At 32.0% G+C, this 25,545-nt stretch overlaps 1 protein-coding gene across 4 annotated transcripts in view; it reads left to right on the top strand.

Annotated features, from left to right (window-relative positions):
• Positions 1-25,545, top strand: part of LOC655424 (uncharacterized protein) — a 141,405-nt gene that overhangs the window by 102,818 nt on the left and 13,042 nt on the right. For all 4 annotated transcript variants that reach the window (XM_015977706.2, XM_015977705.2, XM_008192535.3 and 1 more), the window contains exons 6-10: positions 3,568-3,828; positions 12,243-12,530; positions 17,941-18,096; positions 24,213-24,374; positions 24,993-25,106. In XM_015977706.2, coding sequence (XP_015833192.1) covers positions 3,568-3,828; positions 12,243-12,530; positions 17,941-18,096; positions 24,213-24,374; positions 24,993-25,106 — 981 coding nt within the window. The remainder of the gene's footprint in view (positions 1-3,567; positions 3,829-12,242; positions 12,531-17,940; positions 18,097-24,212; positions 24,375-24,992; positions 25,107-25,545) is intronic.

Genomic DNA, 25,545 nt, shown 5'->3' with positions numbered 1-25,545 from the left:
TCCACATCCGTTTATTTCATGAAATAAAGTCAGCAAAATAAAATGACAAATACCTTCTCGAATAATTTATTCAATACGTGCCTCCGGTGGGCGTATTAAAACATGTGAAGCCTCCCGGTAGGATTTTATTTTCGAATGAAACTGTGAGGCAAAGCTTTGGAACTGTGTTGTACAACTAACTAGCAATTTAAAAGCAAAGTCGCGAAAGCAGCGAGCTTGCAATATTACGGTAGTTAGAGAGATTTGAGAGATCCTAACCATTAAATTTGTATCCGTAAAGACACAATTTGAATTTTATGCCCGTCTACTACTGATTTTACTAATACCGGTATTATTCACCTCATTTCTTATTTAACTCCCTTTGAATCATTTATTTTGCTCGGGAGCCAAGCGCTTTATTTTTCGCCAGTAACATCAAATACGCGCTTATTTGATTTTTTTTTTTAAATAACGGAGGAAATTTTTATGTAAACAGCAACGTGGTAATTCCTGATTACATGCCCTACTCGGCGGGATTTAATTTTCAGATTACAGCTTTCATGCGGAATTATGAAACATTTCGAATTTTTTAGTTCACAACTACATGGCCAGCATTTGTATACGTCTACTTTTTTCTTTACTAAAGATTTAAGACTAATAAATTTAGTTTTTATTTTATAGGATAGTAAAATGCATCTGTTTTTTGCGAGAAAAAATATAAATTTATAAAAATATATTCAACAAACAAATATAATATTTAACGAAATGAAACAATCTCAAGAAAATCTCGTTACAAAAGATTTAAGATTAATAGATTTAGTTTTTATTTTATTTAGTAGTATAAAATGCATCTATTTTTTGCGAGAAAAAATATAAATTTATAAAAATATATTCAACAAGCAAATATAATATTTAAAGAAATAAAACAATATTAACGAAAATAGTATAAAAATAGTATAAAAGTACATTATACATTTTGCAGCTGAGAACTAAAACAAATAATATCAAACATTGGAGATTACAATGCTAAATTACAATTTGACGTATGAACTAATTGTTATGGGTTAATTGCCACTGGCAAAGTGACCTAATTAGGACATTTCGGTGATTGTTGCTGACCATGCAAAAGCACTTGGACGGTCGTGAGAACCTTGTGGGGAAATTCTTCGAATGTTAAATATAATTTGCTCATTTATTTTTATTTATTTATTGTACAAATTTTTAATTAACGTGGAAATTTACTATGGAATCGAAAATATTTTTCGTCCAATATTTAAATAAACGCTCATTTATTACAAAAGTATCAAAAATACGAGGCGAACTTTACATGTTTTTCATTCAAGGAGAAAACGCGAACGAGCGTATATTTGTATTCGTGCCTACACTTTTTGTAGTCTATATGAGTTTGCATGGAAGGGTTAATTTGAAACTTTTTGTTAGATCTGATGGCCTTCAATAAAATTTTGCGAGAGGGTGAAACATGGAATCCAAGTTTTATTCCTCACTGTGGAATGTATTCGCTCTTGGGAAGAGATAACTTTCCACACGCAATGCCATATTCAAATAGATACCTACACGCAATATTCATAAATAACATTAATTTGAAAAAGATTTACGACACAAAATAAACTAATATTTTGTTCATGCACCTCATTTCTGACCTAAATAGCCTGACTTGGCAGTCAATAAACTCAAACTGCATGTTAATCTAAATGTATGTTCGAGCGACATTCTTGTTTACGTTTTAGATTAAAGACGCGAAATTTAAATATCTTTCAAGAATCTTTACTAAACTATAACTCAACTTAAGAGCCGCAAAAAGTTCCGACACAGTAGTTTCAAAGAGGACTTAGCGACGTTCTTATCACATCAGGAGGGAAATCCTGGACAGTTTTTGGCGCATTTGTCGTTTAATTAAAACTTTTTAGTAGCTACCTAGTACATTTAGTTACTACCGACCTTTAGCGAATTTTATTTACAGGAAATTTTACATTTAAATCTATTCAATTAATTATCGTAATAAAGTTGCAGTCTAGAATTTGCGAAATGTGTTCCAGTCTGGGGAATATGCTCGAATATTGTGTTAATAAAGCAGTGTTTTAGAGCAGACAATAGCGACTGATTTGGACAAGATAAATTAAAATCCTTTGAATTGGATGTTTGTTTTCGATGAGTTTCTTTACTATTTCCTCCGGGCATTTGACAGCGAAATTCCGGGCGATCTGATTTATTACACCAGAATTTATGTAAATGTGTTTATCACAAACATAAACGGAACTTGTTACTTATTCAGTCAATTCGCATGCCATAAATTAACCGAAAAAATCATTACCAATCGGCAAATAATTTCGAAAACCACGCAATTTAAATTCAAAGTAGTTTTTTGATTGATGAAATACTTTTTGCATTGGGGTGTCGCCTAATCCGGACAGCACCCTCGTCAACGTGTGGCATATTAATCCAGTTTATTCCCTAGTCTCTCCGCCTTCGTTATTATTTGTTCAGTGCGTAGAAATTCACGGCCCGGCTCTCGCATCAATAAATACAATGCTGAAACATTTGTACCGTCAGGAGAGACATCTGTTGATGATGTACCGGATTGTTCCTCCGGTTTGTCTTTGTGTAAAATCGGTAACTGAAACTTGGCCGCCCCTTGAGCTGTCCCTGAGTTTGATTTCCGTTATCGCTGTTTACATCGCAGACCACAAAGGACGCGATAAAAACAGATCTGGCGGATAGACGACCATATTTCCTTCTATACGTAAATGGATTTATATCAGACATCGGCCTGCCTCATACCGAATGTTTGTCACACAACTGCCTGACGCTAATTCAATAAAACCCAATGAACTTGCCTGGCGGCTTTCAAACGAACAATTTGCGGGTTAAAGGAGTTAATTCATCATTGCCCCGAATTCAAAAATACAACAGAACGTGTAAAAGAATAGTTTTTATTCTAAAACAGTGTAATCATAAAATACAAAATGTACATGTCATACAATTTCACTTAAAATATCACAGCTCTTAAAATCTTTAGAAAAAGTGAATAATTCTTTTTGCATTTGATAACCAAAGGCTGAAAAGGTCAGGTCAGATCAGGTCAGGTCAGGTGATTTAAAAATTATTATAACATAGTTTTTTCAAATGGAATAACATTAATTTTTATGCAAACTTTTGTTAATATTTTCTTTATCTATCTCTTACAGTTTTTGAAATAATCGCAAAAAACCGAATTCTTGCTCATAATTTTTATTTTTATCAAGTAAACTTTCGAAAAATACAATAAAAATGTGCCACTGATTAATTCCGGATAAAAAATTTTAAAGCTCTAGTTTTATTAACACGAATTTGATTTAAATTAAAGAATTAAATACAATAAACATACTTTAGACTGGTGTTTTTTTAGAAGAAATGGTTTGGTTTTACTTTTCGCTTCTGGAAAAAACTTTCGTCGACAAAGACATGAAAATCCCAAAGTAAAAAGCAAACTTCAAAGCAAACTTAATATCGAAAATTTGTCGATAAAGCATCTTCTACGAACGTGCGTTTAGTTACTTTGAAAGTTTGAAAGATGTCGACTTGTTGCAGATGTTCCAGAGACCAGACTTGTGGGAATACCAACCACTGACATCGAGGACTTGAAAGACACAGTTGCCATCCGCTGTGTCGTCAGCGCGAACCCCAAAGCTGCCGTTGTGTGGCGGAGAGAAGGTCAAAGTCAACCTGCGAGCTTGCAGGAATTATTACAATTTAGTCCTGCCATTAGACAACATTCAGGCCTGTATACGTGTCAGGCCCGGAATAAAGCGGGAGAATCGCAACCAATTAGGGTCCAAGTCGATGTCAAATGTAAGTCCTTTACAAACTTTTAACTCTATTTGCCGTAATTAAAAGGGTCAGTTACGTGTTTATTTATTAAAACAAATACCGTTTTTTTAAATCTCCCTTTGTTGGCGTGGTTATTTATTAGACCGGTTATTTACCAAAACCCTCCACTTGCTGTGTTTCCTTTTTAATGAAACCACTCTCATGTAGGCTCTCCGTGCATTCCTCTGGCGTTTTGTCAATTAATTTAAATTGTAATTTATTATTTCTAAATCCGTTTGCAACTTTTGTTAACGAGATGAATTCAACTGTCAATGCAAGTACAATCAGAGGGGCGATTTTTAAAGCTTTTGTTCTTTGCTAATAATAGATATACGCCTATGTCAATTTTGAAAAATTACCGATTTTGGTAGCAGGTGTCGAACGAAGGGATGTGATATGTTGCCCTCTGGATGGTCGGATAACATATCAGCTGACAAATGTGCCCTGGGATAGTATTGCTTCCACGTCAGATTATTTAGATACATATTTTAAGCTCGCAAAATATCCGAGTACCAGATTTGTGAAGAATCATACAAGTACAAATTTTAAATACGATTATCTCAAAAATGCAAACAGCGCAATATCGTCTGTTTTTACTAATTTTTAGAGACCGGATTTTAAGGAAATTAAAAACTTTATTTAGGTGTTCGAAAATGTTGAACAAACAATTGGTCTTTAAACAATTGCTTAAAATTTTAAACATTATAAATAAAACAATTTTGGTTTTATTTCAAATAAAAATTATTTTAAAAACGTAATACAAATTTTAACCAGATTTTGCGTTGTCTCTATTTCTCTATTTCATTACTTCTAAAGATTTAACGTTTACGTTTGAAAATATGTTACACTTTTACGTTCACGTCCATGAGGGAACAGTTGACAAAAGGTTTTTCTACCATTATTAGGTTGGGGTCTTACGTTTAAATTTGGTGCCTTTATGTACTTATGCTGCATTATTTTCTTATTTTGCCGCATTATTTTTTTATTTCTGCCGGTTTTAAATGTCTCCTCTTTACCTTTATGTCTATGTGTTCTCACAATCTTTTATTTTTGTTAGCGTGTTGTTTCACTTACCTTTTCTACACTTTTTTTCATAGAAAAATTGTCGCCGTGATCCGGGTTCGAACACCCGACCTCCCCCGTCGTAAGTGGCGCTTATACCACTGGGCCACCAGGGCCCCAAGTACTGACCGTCTTTTGCAGATATTTTAACACAAACTTTTTAAATAAATCAACATTGCAAACTATATAATTGCAAAAATTCACCTAAAACGCAAATACATTCAGTTCAAAAGTCAGCGAATTAGCTCGAGAAAACATTTTCTTCCACTTTTTTTCAAATTAATTTACTAATTTTTCACCAGATTTTATCAAAAGATACCGAGCGTGTAAGTTGATGCGACAATTTTAAAGTTATTTTCATCTTTTTTGTGACTTCCAGCACGTTTTTGACCGAAAATGGACATAATTTCTTCAAAAATCACCAAATTTGTGTATTTTCTAGTCAAAAATAGTGGACGTGCGCAAATCCTACTAGATTCGCAATGGCCATGATTTTTATTAACAATGTTTTTCGGGACTTTACTAAACAAACTCAGTTAACTAAGAATTTTTAGAGATAAATTAAATAGTTTTCTTTAATTTACGTTCATCTCTTTTTCTCTCAAAACAAAAGGTATTTTCCTTTTATTAGAATGTGCTCTTATATTTACAATTTGGCGCCTTTACGTACTTTCACCTTTTGCCGCATTATTTTCTTATTTCTGTCAGTTTTATGCTCCGCTTTACGTTTATACATCTATGTGTTCTCTCATTCTCTTATTTTTGTTTACGTGTTGTTTCACTTACCTTTTATACACTTTTTTTCATAGAAAAATTGTTGCCGTGATCCGGGTTCGAACACCCGACCTCCCCCGCCGAAAGTGGCGCTTATACCACTGGGCCACCGGGGGCCCTACGTAGTGAACGTCTTATGCAAATATTTTAACACAATATTTTTTAATTCTTTAACGTTAAAGACGTTCTTGCATTCCTGTGATCCTGATACGAATTTTAAATTTTTGAAACTTTGAATTTTAAATAATAATACTTCTGGAATACAATTTTTACACCTTCGCGAGTTTAATTACTTGAAGGTTTGGCTGACATTTACAAAATAATTAAACAACAATTTTTTGCTCAGTTTTGAATGCTTTATGGTTCTGTTTTACAGTTGGGAGTGCAATATCTCTCCGATACAAGTAGGAGATTATTTGTATTGATCATTTATTTATTCCTGGAACAAATGAGACACCAGTGTACCGGTTTTAGGGCCGGTCTTTCTCACAGAACGGGATTTTGCTTTAGATGCGAATAAAATTCTGCTTAGTTTTTAGGAAAAGTTCTTAAAATTGCGTGTTAGGAACGTTTTCTAAAATCTAGTCTCTACTAATTTTCCTGCAGTTATTATACATTTTTATTTCTAAATAAGTTCTAAATAATTTCGTGCGACAGGTGAGTTTATCTTCTCAAGGGAATAGTTAAAAACTTCCCGTGGTCCATCTGTTTTGGCAAAAAAACACCCACAGCTGTTATTTATTTCAGCGACCATCGTGCATTTATAAAACTTCTCCCTAAGCGAATCCTCCATCATTCGATGGAATATTGAACAGTGGATGAAAAAAAATCAAAGAAAACTGGGGCTTTTAGAGTGAAGTCTAACACTACTTACTCTCTATAAATCTATTGATTTTATCAAATTTAGGACGAGATTTAAAAGTCAAGTTGTTCCGTCTGTGCGTTCAGTATTTTACAATCCTATTACTTGGTACGGCACTTTAGGGACTTCATCAATTCGGTGTACCGTTTAAAACTCGACGAATTGCTATTGTGTAAGCGAGGCTTCGATTATTCTTGATTGCAAGAGCGGTTAAATATACATACGGCTTCCAGAATTTTGTTATATGTGCAAAAAAGCACGCCTCTAACCGGCGTTTGCAACAAATTAAAATTTGAGTGCATGTTTATTTATTACAACCGATCGTAAACGTTAATTTACAACAGAGTTGGATGACCGTCGGATTTAATGTGTCCATATTTTATACAATTACATTGCACTTTAGACATTAATGTTTTATTTGATGTAGGGTGTTGTAGGGCGAAGTGATACGAGGGTACCTTAATAGTCTGCCTTCCGCTAAAAACAACGCACTTAAATGTACTCTATGAGAGTAGTGTGTCTCATTTACCTAAGTTGTGAGACATTAAACCATTCTGTCTCCTTATCTCGTTCCCAATTTCTGCTCAATATGGCTTTTCTACAATAATGGTTATAACTGCAATAAACTTTCATGATTTAACTAATCTTGATTCCTGTCAACGTACGCTCAATAAATTACGATTAAATACAAGAGTTGCGCTATTATCAGTTCAAACTTTTCTAACAAATAAAAAGCAAGACGACTGCTTGGAAAATGTTAAACAGTGACCTAATCTCTATTTTATCCCTTAAAGTGACACCAGGGTCGAGTAAAATGCCTACTACTAATAAAAGATGTGGCAATGAATAAAATTACACTAAATGAGACTTTGGGATTAATCCCACGGTTCAAATAATGTGAAATTAATGTCACTTTGGATTTTTTCACAAAACACGTCCAAGCCACAGGTAAATGATTTTAGTACGTGCATCCACACAAAGAAAAATCAATTTTAGATGTAAACAGAGTCTGAATTAAAACATTGTTATCAATATTTAGGATTCACTTTATTAAATGTTGACAAACGTCCCACGTAACATTCTATTTGTAGAGCGCAAATCCATTTGATTTAGCTTACTTAACAGATTCTCTTGATAATAATTATGTGAATTATGAATTTATTTTTACGTACAGGAACCCTATTAAAAACTTTCACACTAATTAAAAGTTGAGCACTAATTGTCTTTTTTCCCCTATATCCGTTGTATTTTCACAAATAAATCTACACTTAGCTGCGGTTGAAGAAAACTTTGTGTGAAGTTTGATAGATTATAAATCCCTTCTCACACACAGTAATATGAATAAAGTTCTTCAGTAGATTGTCTTCCTCCACTTTTGTCAGTACAAGTACTTATCTTATTAATATGGCGACAGCATTTTACATTTTTTAATTTATAGCAGCTTAGTTTATAACGGAGTGTTGTCAACATAAGACATGTTTTATGGCCGTCGGTAAACCATGCAATCTACTGCTGCAAAGAACATTTCCTTGCATAGTTTCATCATGCTGTCGCTGCGTACTTAAGGCGTTTAGTAGACAAGAAAATAAAATAAAAACTGAATTGAAATGTGAAAGCTTCCAGTATATTAAAAGAGTTTCTAGTGAACTAAATTATCGAAATTATTTTGGAGGAAATCGTTTGATGACTTACTGATTGTTTATATATGTGTGTCGTGGATAAGATTATAAATGTGAAGATTTTTTTCTTTATATTGAAATTCGCATGTAACTGCATTGACATGCTTTGTTTTGACTGAACTTTTATGTAATTGGTTTTTGAACTAAGAGAAAATTGAAAAAATGATTGAAATGCGAATTTTGAAAAGGGCTCATAACCAAAAATGAATTTTTTTAACTACATAAACTGTATTTCTCAGATGTTTTTGAGCCGTCTATTTTTTAAATTATCTACAGCTAAGCTTGTTGTACCAAATCAACATAATTTTCTTAAGAGAAAGTAAAGTTATTTAAACTATTTTTACATTTTTCTGGCATTTCTGACAAGCACAATTTACTTTGGTAAAAACCAAAAAGTTTTCAAATTTGCAATTCAGTTATAATTAACTTTTCCTGCCTTTTACGCATATTTTTTTATTGTTATCTAGATTTATTGCTTTATAGCTCTACTATCTTGAGTTATAATCAACTTTTCCTGCTTTTTACTTTTGTCGTAAAATTTAACCATTTCCATGGTGGAAAAAAATAGTCGTTGTAGTTTGTCACTTTCAAAAAATCATAGCAGGCGTAATATTGGCAATTTTGTCATGATTTTAAAAATGTGATGAAAAATTGAAGTTTGTATTAAAAAAAAAACAGAATTTAGTTGGGTACTTTATTTTGGAACACCGTGTATAAAAATAAAAAAATTTTTAGAATGTGTCTTATTGTGAGCGATATCGTTTAAAAAAAATTCAAATTGGAGGCTTGTATAGAAAAAAAGTTATGGAACATGCACGCACCCGTGGATCATCCTGTATATAAAATTCCAGTGTGAAAAAGTACATCTCTATGAATTTCTCGTTTTGTGTAAAACCTTTCAAACAATGATTTTCTCAAAAAACTACCAATCATTTTTTTAATAATGTTGCTTTCTCACAAATTTGTACAGTAAGTAGAAGCTTTTGACATATTTTCAGCAATCAGTCTCTTTACTTGTTTGCAACAGTTGTTTTTCTTTATTTCAAATGCTAAAAGCAGAGGAATAGTCACAGAATATTATGTGTGTTAACCCAGTGCGAGTAAACTTTCGCATCCGCAGCCTTTAACTTGTAGATGCGTGAATTCGGGAGCATCCATATAGTTATGCGACTACATTTCCCGGTTTAATAGTTTTCGAACAATTTAACTTTGAAATTGACTATAATTTGCTGCACCCGCGTCTTCCTATTATCGGAAATTTGTATGCAAATAGGATATTTGCAATTGTCATTAGCTGTTTACCTTCCCCAACAAGTAAACATCTTAACTCCACATACCGGGATCTCCGAACAATCGAAAACAACACCAACAAAGCTCTTCTTTCCCTCGCATGTTTGGTTTGTAAAGCCGCGCTGAAAAAAGCGTTTTGTTTTCCTTTTTTCCCAGTCAATACGATGCTCCTTCCACTGCGCTCTCGTCCGTTTAATTAGCCTAATTAGGTTGATATAAAAATCCGGCACACAATGGCTCCATGGGCCACATTGTATGTGTACGTGGCACCTGCTTGTAGGTTTAATCTTGCTAACAAGAATGTACGGGATCATCCAAACGTGTGTTTAACTAATTAGAAGCAACCCTCGTTCAGGAAGTTTCTGGATGATTGTACAGGTGACATCTGCTACCTATACTTTCGCGGTTGCCGACGGATTTCATAATGAAACACACAAGCTGAGCTAGTTATATTGCCTCGCTTCCCGACCCTTCCAGAATCTATCTTCGAGCAAGCTTAATAAAAATTATAATGCCTTTTGAGCGCTTTATTGCAGGACATCCTCAACTTTTTGCGTCAATGTGTTAATTACCGGAGGCGTAAAACGCGCGCATAAAACTTCGCCGAAAAAATTTTACATCCCTTTAACGTCCAGCGATAAAACAATGCAAATATTAACACAGCGACATATTTCCACAACAAACAAATGCACGACGATTTCGCTCATAATTACACCAATGGATTTTCCTCCAGACTCATTTATCCATTCTGCTGTTACAATGCAGATAGAGGTTTTTATGGATTTTCAAGGGAAACGGAACGTTTGCATCAAGAATGAATCCAGACCATCTAAAAAAGAATTCTAAATGCCTCACGGAAACCTTTTTACACGAGGATTGCCTAAATCTATTCCTGTCAGATAAAATAAACGTTAAAGAAATACTAGGCAAAAAGCATTCAAAAAGGAAATTCTATTAACAAGCTAACTGGGGAAACATTATTATCGTTGTGTGAAAACGACGCCGCTAATATCCAATTTCTGACGTATCGTGCACACGTTTTAATTTATTGTGAATGAAATGCGAATATAAATGACACGTTCTTCATCGTTTAGTTTAATTACAGCACGAAACACAGAGTGCAATAAAGCTAAAAAAGCTGTTTAAACTGTGGGACGCAATTAATTCCAAATCATTTCATCACTGCACGAATAACAAAGCGAAATACGGCAATATTTGTAACACTTTAATAACTTAATGCACTGAAATGCATTCAGATAATTGGCAAATTCCAAAAATACACACAAAAGCAGCATGGTTATTTTATTTTAATTATCTCAAACACTTATTTGATGAGATACATGTACTTGTATTGAAAATGGAAATATTTGACTCTTTTTATTTTTCCTAAATTCCTAAATTGAATTGTAATCCTAATTAAGTTTTAAACAGATATTTTTTTTATTGAAAATTATTACATCAAATTTTATTTTACATCTAAAGATTTTTTTATTTCTCATTTTAAAAATTTATTTCTTCTAACTATTATGATTGTAATAAATAATTTCTTCAAACCCACAGTCCAGATTTTAATTAGTTGTGAGAAAGACTGATTTAAAACCGGTTCACTGGTGTTCTAGAAATGACCAATAAAAACATAAAAAGTACCTCCTACTTGTTTATTTGAAGCACAAAAGTAAAAACCTTTATTTTAAAGTAACAATAATTAAAGTTTTGCAAACTTTTGGTGCCTATTTATTTGAAAAATTTATAGATTGCGAGAATAACAGAATAGGCTAGCTATTTATAAAGCAATTATTATTAAATTAACGGAAAGTCGGAATAGTTAGTTATTTGTTTTAATGCTGTGATTAATCACCTGATAACATTTGTTTAGTCGCTCGTAGGTCTGTATATGAATGGAATTGTAAATATCAGAACATGGTGTGAAACTAGCAATTAACTTTAAACCCTAATAACTATTTACACGATTATTTTAATTATGCAACGAAAGTGTTTTTAAGAATTTTGTTTTTTGTTTACTGTACAGTTGCATAAAAAATTGTGTGTGTAACATTACCATCAGCAATATTTCAGGGCAAATGTTGAATTGTTCACATTTCATTGTGTTTGTGCTTTAATGTATGCAATGTACACAAATTACGTTTCATACATTCGTATTATTTATTTTCACAAACGAACGAAAAAGCTTGACCTGTTTGTTACTTTACCTTGCGAAGCTGTTGTATTATTAATTAAGTTTGAATAATATTTGTAGTTTTTGTGTTTGTAATAAAGGGTCAAGATTAAGTTAGGCGTCTAAGTGGATACTTGTGGGTCTATTAAGTCACTCAAAGTGATGTTAAGGTGACCATCCAACCAACAAAGGCAAGGTAGAGCCGGCGATTTAAATGTAACATCCAGTTGGTCCTAAACCAACATGGCGTTTGCACTTATCAAATTAGCTTCCCTAATTAACGAACAAATTACATCCGAACTACAGATTTACTAATCTCCAAACTTCGCCGGATGCTGTCCTAATTCATATAAGATTATGTGCAACCACAACTGAGCGCCAAGAAGATGTGTTGCCTCCGTCTCTGTCTTTCGCCTGATGTAACACTTAACCGAATCGATATTAACTGATTTCGACGTTTGTGTGTAAATGCGGTTTTAATCTGTTCCCTTTGTGGTGCATTATTGCGCCAGACAGCGAGTTTTTATTTTCGTGCTTTTTGTTTGATGTGCAGACCCTCCAAAAATCATCAGCATCGGACGGGAAAGAGTCAAGACTGTAACGTTATTTTCGCCAGCCACATTCGAGTGTTTAGGAGAAGGAAATCCACAACCCACATACAAGTGGCTGCAGAAATTGCCAACGCCTTTCAATCGAGTCGAAGAACGGGGAAGGGACGCCAAATTGTACATCGCCAATGTCACTTACGACTACCAGGGGGAGTACAGGTGTAAAGTTACTAACATTATCAAGGGGGAGGAGAGGTCGGAACTCAGCGAGCCAATCATTTTGCAAGTCCATGGTGAGTGATTAATTTCTAATCCTATTACAACCGCTAATCAAGCAAAATATTTGAAAAAATCGTTTATTTTTCTTTAGTCAATAATATGAAATTACGAATCGTTTGCTTTTACTAAATTATTTGAAAGATTTTGATTAAACTACTGATTTTATTATATTTTATCCCAAAAACTAATAATAACACAGAATTTAGCATTTACTGCTTACTTTATGTTTTTATCTACATGTGATTTCTTACACAAACACTGCGGAAATATTTAATTTTTATTTAATTAATTATTTTTTGGGTTAGCGACATTTTTTAACCGATTTTTCGCAAAAAACAACAAATAGGTACTAATAATTTTTGCAGCGACTTTGTATTATTTAGCACAAAAAAATTAACTATGAATTCTGTATAATTATGGGTTCTTGAGATACAATAAAAAGTATAATACTTTAAGTAAACTCTATCTTGTGTACATTTTCTAAATTATCTATTTATTTTTTAAGATCTTATATTTATTTGAGTGGTGTTGATTTTTCCGTTAAATATATTAGCGGAAACTGGGCCTAAAAAAATTAGTTGTTTTGAGATATATATATTCTAATTTTATTAACAGAAATAAACAATTCGAAAAAATAAGAAATAAAATATTTATACGAAGAAATGATCTAATCAAAGCACTTAAAAAGCTTTTATGAGAACTGAAATCCAGAACACATTTTAAATCAAAATATTGTCTGTATTTTGATGTCAAAATTAAATCTTTATAAAAGTGGTCCTCGGTAAATTATCATTAATGCATTTATTAGTAGAAAGTCTTTTTTGAGATAATTGCATGTGCTTATTTTAATAAAAGGTTATAAGGTTCAAAGCTGGTTTTGGTAAGTAACAGTATTTTCTTAAAATTGGTAAGTGTAAAAATGGTGGATGCGCCGGGAAAATATTCAAACTAAAAGTTGTTTTTGGCTACGAAATCAAACGATTCTGTGTTTAATTATGTTATTTATTGCGATAATGTTTTTATATACATTTTCAAGGTTCCACATTTCAATTTGGTATTTGCTGGGTTAAAATAAAAAAAATTTTTAATTTTTAGACAAAAGTATTGTTGGTAATTTTTGTGCTTTTACTACTAGAAACTTTTTTAGAAAATTATTTTAATAACAGGTTGAAACTGAATGGATTGTTTTAATTATTTTAAGTAACTTTAGTTGTAAAAACATAGACAAAACAAAATTGTCATCAAGAAGTGATAATAAGTGGAAAAAATCTTGTATAATGCCTTGAAATGTTTTTTGCTTTTGCATCATTTTAGAGAACATTTTAGTGTGTCGAAGTACACGTTGTAAGCCAGTTAACGTATTTCAAACTCACCATCTTAATCTTAGCAATATTATTACTTCACCACTTTAGCATTACAAAAAATTAATTACAAACTCAAAGTTTCTATTTAAGGGAGTTTCAGGTTAAAATGGAAGTGCAAGTATTATCATTCATTTTTAATGTAGGAGAAAATTTCAGTTAGCATGTAAATTAGTTGTTCATAAGTCTCTTATTTTATATGCACAAAATGCTTGATTAAGTTTCTGACCCTCGACTTATAATTCAAGAAGCAAAGAAAACAAAACTCCTCAGCTATTCAAATGACGGAGATGGAAACTTAACACGCTGTTTGAATTATAAAAAAGTGCATTTGTGTATTGAACTGTCGTAACACCTAATGATTCACTGACCAAGCAAGGAATTTTGTGACTATTGTTTTACAAATCCCACCTGTTTAGATATTGTCTGTAAATTGTGTCATATTCTGTTGCAGATTTAATTTAAAACCGCCAATTGCTTTGTTCCATTTCCGATTGAGAACACTCGTAAATCTTGCGACAATACGTGTGCTCTTATTATAAATTGCGGTTTGAATTATGATTACTTAGAATATTGGTTGTAGCAAGTGCAAGTGTTTGTATTCCATTAGGTGTGTGTGACAAGAAACGTAATACAGTGGCAACGTGACAATACGTTAAACACTCGTATCTTTGGTCATTTTTCATAACGGCTCTAAACATAAATATATAAACATTGCGACGCCTTATTGTTGGGAGGAAAATCGATTCAAGGCGGAACACAATAGTATCATTTTAGTAATAAACTGATAAAATATGGAAGTTAGCGAATAGAGGATACACCGCGAATTTACACATTTGCACATCGATATCCAATTTAGGAATAAAGGTACCGTACAGAAAACCACGTATTGCCTGAATAAATTACCCGCCTAGGTCTCAACATATTCACGGTCTGGCTGCAATAAAGGCACGGAATATTCGGCGGATTGTGCGATGGATTGTATGTTTGCTAATAGAGGAACAGAAAATAGAGAAATCAAATAAAAATGTAATCATGTCCCAACATTTACCCTACTTTGCATAAGAAAATGTATCCCAATTTTCAAAGCTCCGAATCAGACGAAGTTCATGCCTTTGATCTATTCGCGAATAGCTGCTTCAGATTTTTGCATTATTTCAAAATTGATCCCTCCTTCACCTGCCGGTGCACATTAATTCAAATTGCTAATAAATGTGACGGATTTGATGAATTCTACGGTGGCACCAAAAATTTCCGTTGGGATTTTGCAGGCTTACATTTTAATTATCCGAGTATTTGCCGTTCTTGTCAAAATCCAGACGGAAAAAGAAATTGGGTGGCGTATAATTGGAATTCATCATGGAAAAGTCGCAAGACGAGTAAACTGGATGTTGGTAATCCCACCGAGCAAGTACTTGACGGTAATTACAACCAAATAAAGAAGATGTGTTTCAATCTTAAGCAAGTTCGAGTAACTGACAATCTAGTTAAAATCGATCCGATGATTTCAAACAGCTTTTAGTTGCGAGAGTATGTTTTATTGGACGTCTACACCAACAGCTGTCTCTCCGTTAATTGAGTTTAATTTGTCTGTTCTTTGCCAAACTTTTGTACCACATTTAATTTGTTCGAGAAAAAATTAAGCGCCAGCACGGAATGAAGTGGCGACAGGAGCCGGGAAAATTGATCTCACACGTCGTCAAATAAACGTGAATTTGTCAAAATAAAACACCAGCTCTGATTTAAGAAATGTCAGGGTTTTGGTGTTTTTACGAGTCAATGAAAAATCTCACTTTTTGTTGATTAAATAAACACTTTCTTCAATAAATCCACTAATACAAGTGCATATTCGTAAATTAAAATAAATGCTTAAAAATATTTCACGCGAAGCGAACAAGGAAAAAAATTTAATATCTTTAAATTCGGTTATATTCGGGACAATTGTTCTCCTAGAAAGCATGATTGGAAATACATAATGACTTTTTTGTATGACACTTTTTTGTGACTTCTAAAAATTTGACGAAATATGAGACAGAGTTTTTGGAAGCTTTTATTCAAAAAACTAATGCATACCAAAATATTTAAAATAGTCCTTTATACAGGAAATTTTCTGTTCTTTTTGATTCTGAATCAGATTTGGAATTTGAAATTTTTTTCGTATAGAAAACCGAAAGTGAAGTTTCAAATCCAAATTTTAGTAACTTGGACCATTTTTTTAAATTTATTTTTATTTCAAAAAATAGCTTAATATGTAGATTTTACACTATAAGTCACAAAATGGGATCTTTATTCCTTTAGAAGATACATCACTTAATGTACGTGATCGGCCGGTTTATTACGCGCTTTTGAGTACATTAAGTACTATATCTCCTAAACGAATAGAGATCCCATTTTGCGACTTATAGTGTAAACTCTATTTATTTTAAGCTATTTTTTAAAATATAAATTATTTAAAAAAAATGGTCAAAATTACTAAAATTCGGATTTGAAACTTCACTTCCGGTTTTCAACACGAAAAAAACTTTAAATTTCATATTTGATTTTAGGGTTAATAAGAACAGTGAATTTTGTGTATAAAACATTATTTTAAATATTTTGTTATACATTGTTTAATTAGAATAACAGTTTACAAAAACGTTATGTTTAATATTTGCTCAATTTTTAGAAGTCAATAACTTTTTAAATAAGTCGCTCACAAAAAAATCATTACGTATTTACATTCACACTTTTTAAGAGAACAATTGTAACCAAATTTCAGGTTGTCGCATTTTTTTGAGTTGTCTGCTTCACGTGAAATGCCCCAGAAGTCAATACATTTTCCATTGATACTAGTATTTGTATACATTGAGGGGAAAGTCATTTATTATTTAATTTGGTATTTAATTAAGTAAAATTTTTGTATATTGAAAATTCATAGTTTTACCAAAAAATGCTACAAGAGTTTTTAACTCATCAGCTCACATATAAAAAAAAATGTTGCTAACTCATTCCCTAACACCCTGTATTCCTACGTTTGCAGTTGTATGATTTAAATAATCGGACAAAAAACCTGTTGTGTATTCGGTAAAATTTTTATGTTTGCAGAAATGCTCAGTTGATTAGAGAAAATAAATTTCTGTATTTATAGTTACAGTATTTAGCTTGGCGCATCCACCATTTTTGTACTGCGTCTTATATTGCGTTTTTTTCCCCAAAACTTTTTACTTTTTATTTGTGCTTAACAAAAATAAATAAATAAATATATAAAAAATTGTTAAAAGTGTCATTCTTTTTAAAAAAAAAATTTTTAATTTATTTTCAAGATCAGAAAAATGTTAAGTATTTTTATTTTTTAATGGCAAAACGATTTTAGGGTAATAATATAGTTTTTAAAGGTTTCTGAACTTAATCAAAAAATATCGTCGTAGTAGAGTGCCATTAAAAAAAGAAATAGGAAACTAAACGGAAATTCGAAAAATTTTATTCCAAATAAATGATAGCATTCATTTTTAACGTATTTGAAAATATACTAATTTTTTGTCGTAAAATATGAATTATTTATGCAGAAAAGGCAATAGATATTATTTCGGCGCATCCACCATTTTTAACATGAAATATTTCTTTTTCAATAAATGATGCTTTAAATTTAAAGGAATTTAAAAAAAAAGTCTAAATAAACCGTGTTTATAAAATAAATTTAAGATAAAGACTGTTAAATTTCTGAGGGAAAACCACGACCCTAGGTCTAAACCTTGGTGGAAAATTACTGTTAATGTCTTATTGGAACCCTACTACATATAATTTTCAATGCATGTTCTACATTTGTCTTCTCATCAATCTTGCTCATGTCTAAGTTTTTTGATCTGTTAGTAAAAACGTTAGTCTCCGAAAACCTCACTCCTCGACTCAAATCAGCAATTGTTGCAAATGTGCTCTAAACGGTTTTAGGCGACTTTAAATTAGCAATAACCAGTTTACGTTGCCTGAAGTGTCCCAGTAATCCGATGATTATTAAGATTATCACCGCCCTTAATTTCAATAATCGTAACAGGCTATAAATGACTTTTGCTCCCACTGTTTCTAGGTGCACCCCAAGTCCTACGGCAATCAGCGACCCCAGAAGTGTTCGTGGAAAAGGGCGAGCTTGCGGATCTTAGCATGGTAGTTTGTGCAGATCCCAGGCCTCGAGTAGTTGCTTGGGAATGGGGATCGCTTCGCTTGGAAGCCGGGTCCGAGATGGGTAAGAATGCACTGATAAAAAACCTCATTTCGTAACTCTTTTATAAAATATCGCAATCACGAATAATATCATTTGAGCGGCTGTTTAAAATGCAAGTTTTATAGGCGAGCGCCTAGTGCCTAATAAAGTTAACATCATCAAAGGCCTGCATATACCTTTCAAATTAATATATCCCGAGATTAGCTTCAAATATTGACTTTGCGTTTACGAACCGGGCGTTATCTATTTTCGTTTTAATATTTTGGGCCTTTTGAGGCTCTCATACATAATAAATTTTTAATCAAGAATTAAGTAAATTATTGCGTACGGTTATGTGCAAAGTTGGCGCAGGCGAACTGCAATAAGAGGGACGATCAACGGCAGATAAAGTTATAGAAGGTCGTTTAGATCCTAAGAAGTGGGAAATACACTGTAATCCCACACATGCTTTTATAACTTTGCCCCTAAACCACCGACAAAGTTGAACGCGTCATATTTATGAACACGACGAATCTCTGGAATCAGATAACACCGGATTTAGAAATGCCTACACAGAACTTTCCAATTATTTACTACTTTGCACAAAAATGTGTTAAAATTCCGCTTCTCAAAACTGTTATTAAATTAAATAACGATTGGTTTCTCCGTGTTTTTTGTGCGTTTTTTTAACATTTGGTTTGGCTTGAAACATTCCCTGGGAAAGAAGCTTTTATGGCGGCAATACAAAGCATTAAAACCAATGACGCCAGTGATTCCCATAATCACGGAAGGCCCACTTCCGGCTCCGTATAAGGTCAGGGAAAGGAGCGCTTCTGCTTGATCTTGTGTGATAGTGGTTGCCGGTATTTTCTTGATGACTGTCGAAGTCGTTGCCAGTGTGGATATCCGTTATAAGCAGCGTTGAGTCTGTTGACGGAGACAGTAACCTTACGATTTCTAATAATCTCGACTACAAAGTTCTTGTCGATTCCTGATCTACTCCGGATGAACCTTTTTTATAGGGTTATGGTAATGTTCTTTTAGGACATCGTGACAAACAATCACCAGCTGTGGCATAGCTCAATCTTGCGAGGTTTCGATGAGATAAAAAACTTCAAAAGTGTGGGCTTTGTTCAGCAATCTTACACAAAGAAATTTGGGGCACATTTAAACTTTGTTAACTTATGTAAATACATTTAAATATTGAAAATTAAATAATAAAATAGACAATAAAATCTTGAAACATTTCAACGCCAAATTTATCTACCATTTAGTTGTTTTTTTATTTTTTTAATAAAGTGTCCCAGCAAGTTTACATATTAAAACAATTAATTGAAGGTTTCGGAAACGAGCTACAATACAAATCCCTGTCTTTTAAATAAAATACCATATGTTTCTATTTTATTGCATTTTTTTGTCGTAAATTTAATACCTTCTGATGATTTTAACCCAAAAATTTTTAGTGTAATTTGCTTCATTTTTTAAATAAGTTTATCAGAAACACACCCTTTTAAGAAATTTATTGCATCAAACCCAAAAATAATAAAAAAATGGAAATAAGTTAGCTTAAAAGAACTTTAGAGCTTCATTAATATTTATTCTGAGACACTGTCAAGAAAAACGGTTTTTCTTCTGTGTAAGGAAAGTTTTGGCAACTGTTTGGCATTTCTCACTCACTCGTGAAATAAAGCGTCTGATTTACATTCAAACTCGACAAATAAACAACTATTTTTTAGAAATTTGAAGCCGAGAAGTTAAAAAAATGAGCAAGTCTCTTAAAAGTTATTTTTTTTAATTATAAATGAAACACATTTTTTAGATGTTTTTCTAAAATATTTTGGTGTTTTTCGCTAATTGCAAACAAAACGTAAATTTCAACAAAAAAACTATTGTTTTATTACTTTATTAGTCGAAAAATTTAACACGGTTTACTACTAAAAACATTGTATTCTACTTGGATAATCACTACAAAAGATTGGTGAAACAATTCTTTATTTAATTAATCAATAAATTCTTTTGCTCAAATTACTGGTTGACGATTTATTTATTGTCAAAATAAACAAAGTTTAAAAAAAAACCGACACACCAAACCTTTATTTAAAAAACACTACGCGTTTCAACCACAAAGTGGTCATCCTCAGGTGAGAATATAAACTCATTTATTGTTAGTGAAACCGGTCTGTAGATAACTATTTGTTCATTGGATAATTTTATTGTCACATTGTCATGTTTTTTAAATGACAAGCTATGTTTTTGTTTACTGATTTTGATCTTTCTGATAGTAACAAAAAAATGAAAAACTGAAATAAAATTTAAAAGGAAAATAAAATCAAACAAAAACTTATTGAATATTATACATTAACATTACACACTAAAGGTTTTATCTTTTTGTTCTGGCAAATGTTTTAACTTTTATTTTGTTTTCTTAATTTTTACTTAATTTTTTTGTGCTGTCCTCATTAGTCAAACATTATGAATGACTTGTAATTGTCATTAAATGGTGTTAAAATAGTACTTAAAAAAACGAAGTAAACTTGCTTGAAGATTCTTTAAAAAATTACCGAACGTCAACGATAATAATTTTCTTAGTTACTTTCAGTTCAGTTGTATTTGACTATGCTTTGGATCTTGAAAATGTTTTGCTACATATTAGACGAGGAGTCTGCTGAAGGAACTTTTTATTATATCTCAATAATTATTATCAGTCACACGAAGTCAGCGTTTCCTATTAAATAGGTACTTTATATCTTTCTCTGTATGTACTTGTGATTTTTTTTATTTTATTTTAATATGGACATAATAATTAATCGACGTTTTATTATTTCTAGTGTTATTCCATAACAGACATGCTTATATAATGTTTTCGAGCAAAAATTTTTAAGAAATTTTTTATTACGACCAAAGTTACGTTTATTTGAAATTTTCATTTTTTCTTGTTTATTATTTTTTTGAGGCTAGCGACATTTTTATGGATTTTTTTGCACAAACTAATACTTAAACATCGCTTGTTCTCAAGAACAAGAAATAAAATTTTTTGCAGCTACTCAGTAGTAACGAAATAATTCATTAATTAGTTAATTTTAATTACAAGAAATTGTGGAAAAATCATACCAAAATTAGAGATAAAGATAAAGCTGTAAAATATAATAAAATTCTTAATTTAATGTAAAGTAAACAATTGTGAAAAGCTTGATTGAACTTAAATTACCAATTCTGAAGCTTCGGCTTTTTTGTGCGTGTTCACCAGCACTTGGTGCAATAAGCGTCTAAAAACCTGCAACATATCCTCAGGTTTCATAAAGAATGGTTTGTATTCCCGTTTTTGCGAAACAAAATTCACATTTGCAGAGCATGATTTAGCTACGACCTCATTTTCTATTCACCTATATGAGGTAAATTTTAATCTAGACTGGGTCACATTTCTATTCATAGTAGAGTCCTTTCATTGATTAATATGAAATGTGGGTTGATGTGGAACAGGAAACCATATAATTTGTCTTTCCCATTTCTGTTATCAACAACTCGAAGGCACATCAACTCGTCTCATATTAAATTAAGCGAATACGCAGAGGTCTGCTGTGTTAAATAATTACATTTTAAGTTTGGTAATTGAATCGTTAGGTGTAATTTCTCCAAGTGAATGGCTTTTTGTTTAATAAAACGCCATGTTCAAAAGGTTCAATGAAATGATTCTCAACAACAGTTACAATGTGTTTGAATTTTAATCTTTGTTCTTTGTTACGGTTATTGCAAATTGATCCTTGATGTGGAATTAGCTCGCGACCCGCACGCGAAATAAATTCCCACTAAAGCAATATCAGTTTCAGTGTCTGTTTTGCAATTTTGCGCCCGATTCCTGACATTTCATATTAAGTGCTTATTTTCGAAAGTTTAATTTGGCTCATGCTGCTACATATTTTTCCGTTTGGATAAAAAAATAAATCGCACGTCACCGAAAGTGGAATCTATGTCTTTTCACTTTAACTTTTTAATATAAGCAGATGACAAACAAGAAATTGCGTGATTTCTTAAACAATGTTGGCAACTTTTTCCGAGCTTTCTTTGTGATCCGGATTTCCTTCTGGCGAATATTATGAGAGTGCGGGCAATTTAGGAAATTTCGTCGCAACACCTGCATTGTGAAATCGCACACCATCTTGTCCTAACCACACACGATATCGAACCTAATAAATCAGACAACACTGCAGGAAATCCGATCAAATAATGAAATATTTGCCTTAAGGATTTCCCATTTAGCATAATACGCTGGATAAGTAACACCCGCAGACACGCCTCCGTTTTTCAATGTTTCATAACCACTGGAATTTTTTTAAAGTTGGATAATTTTTTTAAGAAACGTCTGAACCCTTTCAAACTTTTTTGATAAATATATTACGGAGAAGATGATGTGCGAAAACTTTTTTAATATTTCGCCAAAGTTTTATTTTCTTATACGTCCCAACTCATCCTGTCTGGCGCTCAATTATTGATAAAACTGTGTAAAAAATTAATATGTGCAATAACCCGTCCATTTTTATACTGTTTCGGTTTATTTGTTGTATCGAAAGTTTCCGTGTACGCTGGAGAAAGCTTCATTTTCCGGTTGAACTACGAACACTCTGCTTTTACGAACCGTCATTTCATTTAAGTATCCAATATGTTCCTAAGGTTATTGGAAGAATGCTGAGAAGTATTAAGTCATTTACCGTTTAGTTAAGAGATTTGAGAACGCCATAACTCACAGTTTTTACAAAAATCGCAAAATCAAAAATTATCATGTGAAATTTATTTTTCAGTAACCAAAAGAATAATTTAAAGTTATAGTTACTTAATAAGTTGTTATTCTGTAGGGCATCGTTAGTTTTGGTTTTTTTTTATTTGTTGTTGGTCTTATTATTTTTATTCTGTAAACGCTGGCGTGAATTTAGATAAGTCCGCTAAAAGTATACTTTTACTAAGTGTTCTTCAAAACCTAATAATAAATAAACTCTTTATAATTATTTTTTTCGGAATTTTTCTACAATTTTTTATCTTATGTAAAAATAGTTAGGTAATAAAATTAATGTTAAGTCGTTCTCAAGTTATTTCTATATTATTTTACAACAAGCGATGATCAAATATTATTTATGAAAAAAATCATAAAAAAATGTCATTACTTCCAAAAATAATTAATTACGTAAAAATTAATAACTAAAATAAACCTAGTTACATTGGGACTAGTAGCAATTTTTTTACAAAGTTTTTGTGCAAAACATTATCTAAGCATCTTTATTTGCTTCAGAACGACAATAGAAATCATAAAATTTTGATTACGAGAAAAAAATAATCAAAAGGTGAATGACGTTTTTATCTTTCCTCTCAGGTTTTATTTTTTATTTGCTACTTGTGAACAAAATGGCGAATAGAAAAAGATGAACGCAAAATTGATGCCTGAAGATGGCCAAATGGTAAGTGGTCGAAACATGTAGCAAATAAAAAATAAAACTGGAAAGGAAAGAGTAAAACGTTTGTGTTATTTTTCATTCGCTTTTACATAACACCTTTCACAACGTATCAATATTCTGCAATAAATTATCAGAAGTTGAAAAAAAAAGATTAATTCATTATTATTTATTATTTTTTCTTCAGGCTTTAAACTCACTATTGTATCAGTATATCACAAAATATGTATTTGTAATTTGATTCTAATCAAAATTTAATAGAATTGAAGAATAGAATGTAATCACTAAACATTATCGAAAAATTTACCATTGTGTTTTTAAATCCTAAACCTCTATTTTAACTTTATATTTATTAAATAAATAATAAGAGAACAAAACCTTTTGAATAGAAAGTTTTTTAACTAAAATTAATTTTTTTTGAACTTTTTTTTCTTAACTTTTTTTCTAATTCTAAACAGATTTAAGGGAAGTTATAGACTTTTTTTATTTTTCAAGTACAATTAATCCATTTAATTCTTAAATTTTTTATTTTTATTTTTGATAGATGGTGTTATTGATTTTTAAAGTGAAAGGAATTTTTAAAAAACCATAATATTTCGAACGACTTAATCTAGGTGAAGCGAAAGCTTTTAGAAATATGCTAAAAATGACTTGAGTACTTTAAAAAGCAGTAAAAAAATATCAGGACATGCAATATTTTTTCGCTTTTTTATTCAGGCCGATACAAGGTGGACGAGGTGGTGCAGGAAGAACGAGAAGACTGTTACTTGGCCACTTTGCACATCAAAGATGCTTCAGCGACTGATTCAAGAGCGTATTATTTAGCTGTAGAAAATGATCGAGGAACTGATCGACATGCTGTACAACTCTACGTTAACGGTAAGTTGGGAAACAGCCATTTGTGAAGCTCATGATTAGGTAATATCGATTTTCGCTGTAATTAAATTAAATTTGACGTTTCGATTATATGAAAATATCACGGCATTAAATCAGTCTCATAAATCAGTCTAAATAGAATATATTAAATCCATTCAATTAGCCGACGCTCCAAAATGCTGGAAACCCCCAAGGCATAAGTTTAATTATGAGTGGTGCCGTATAAAATTTATTCGAAATTGCGAGTATTGAAGTTAAGAACTGGCTTTAATTAAATGTCTCCAGAAGGTATACGTATTATTATTATCTTTAAAAGTCTCCATTGCCACATTTGAATAGGGAAAGTAGGGCAAAACCTGTCTCCGAGTGTCGAAAATTAATTATGCACTTTTTTGCTCCAAACCATACGATAACATTTTTCGTCAACGAATAGGTTGCTGGAATTTAATTTCAATTTTAAACAAAAATCCGCTAATGTTTACACCACGAACACGCAACTGAAATAACAATCCAAATCCGGTAAATATTGAATAAAATTTTGCAGCGTAGTTTATAATTTGCTAGTTTTATTTTTTTTAAATGACTCGTTGACCTCCGTAATTTACGTCTTTTTTGTTCCAGAACCCTTGCAAATGAGTACACTCGTCAGTCTGACGGGAGGCCTCCTCGTAACCTTCCTTCTGCTCGTATGTGGGTGTGTATATGCCGTCCGAACCGAAAAATGCTGCTTCGCCCGTAAGTTCGTCACCTTTTACACTACTATTTTAGGACTTCTTTTGCCGAACTGGAATCTTATCTCTCCTCGTAAAAAAGACATATTCACGTATTTTTTACGAAAGACGGCTCTTGTACAAGGCCTCTATAACAAAGATAACGCTTATGAGCTGAAACCTCCCGCAAGTTTATATTGTTTCTTTTATATGTCTTTTGTTCTTTAGGGCAGTGACGGTTTAACTCGTTTATTGATTCCGTGTAAAATAAATCGTAAAGATATAAGATACAGATGTTTTCTACAATGTCTCCGCAATATAAGTTACTTTATGGTTACACATAAATTGTTGCTCAGTAGATACCTTGCGCGAACTATCTACACTTTAGCTGGCTTATATTCAATTTCGGGAACTGGAAAACTAAGCGTAAGCAACGGTTATCGCTGTACGATTTTCTAACCAAT

This window comes from Tribolium castaneum, chromosome 1 (genome assembly GCF_031307605.1).
Source record: "Tribolium castaneum strain GA2 chromosome 1, icTriCast1.1, whole genome shotgun sequence".
NCBI lineage: Eukaryota > Metazoa > Arthropoda > Insecta > Coleoptera > Tenebrionidae > Tribolium > Tribolium castaneum.
Note: the sequence above shows the minus strand (reverse complement) of the source record. Positions and strands in the feature narration are given on the sequence as shown.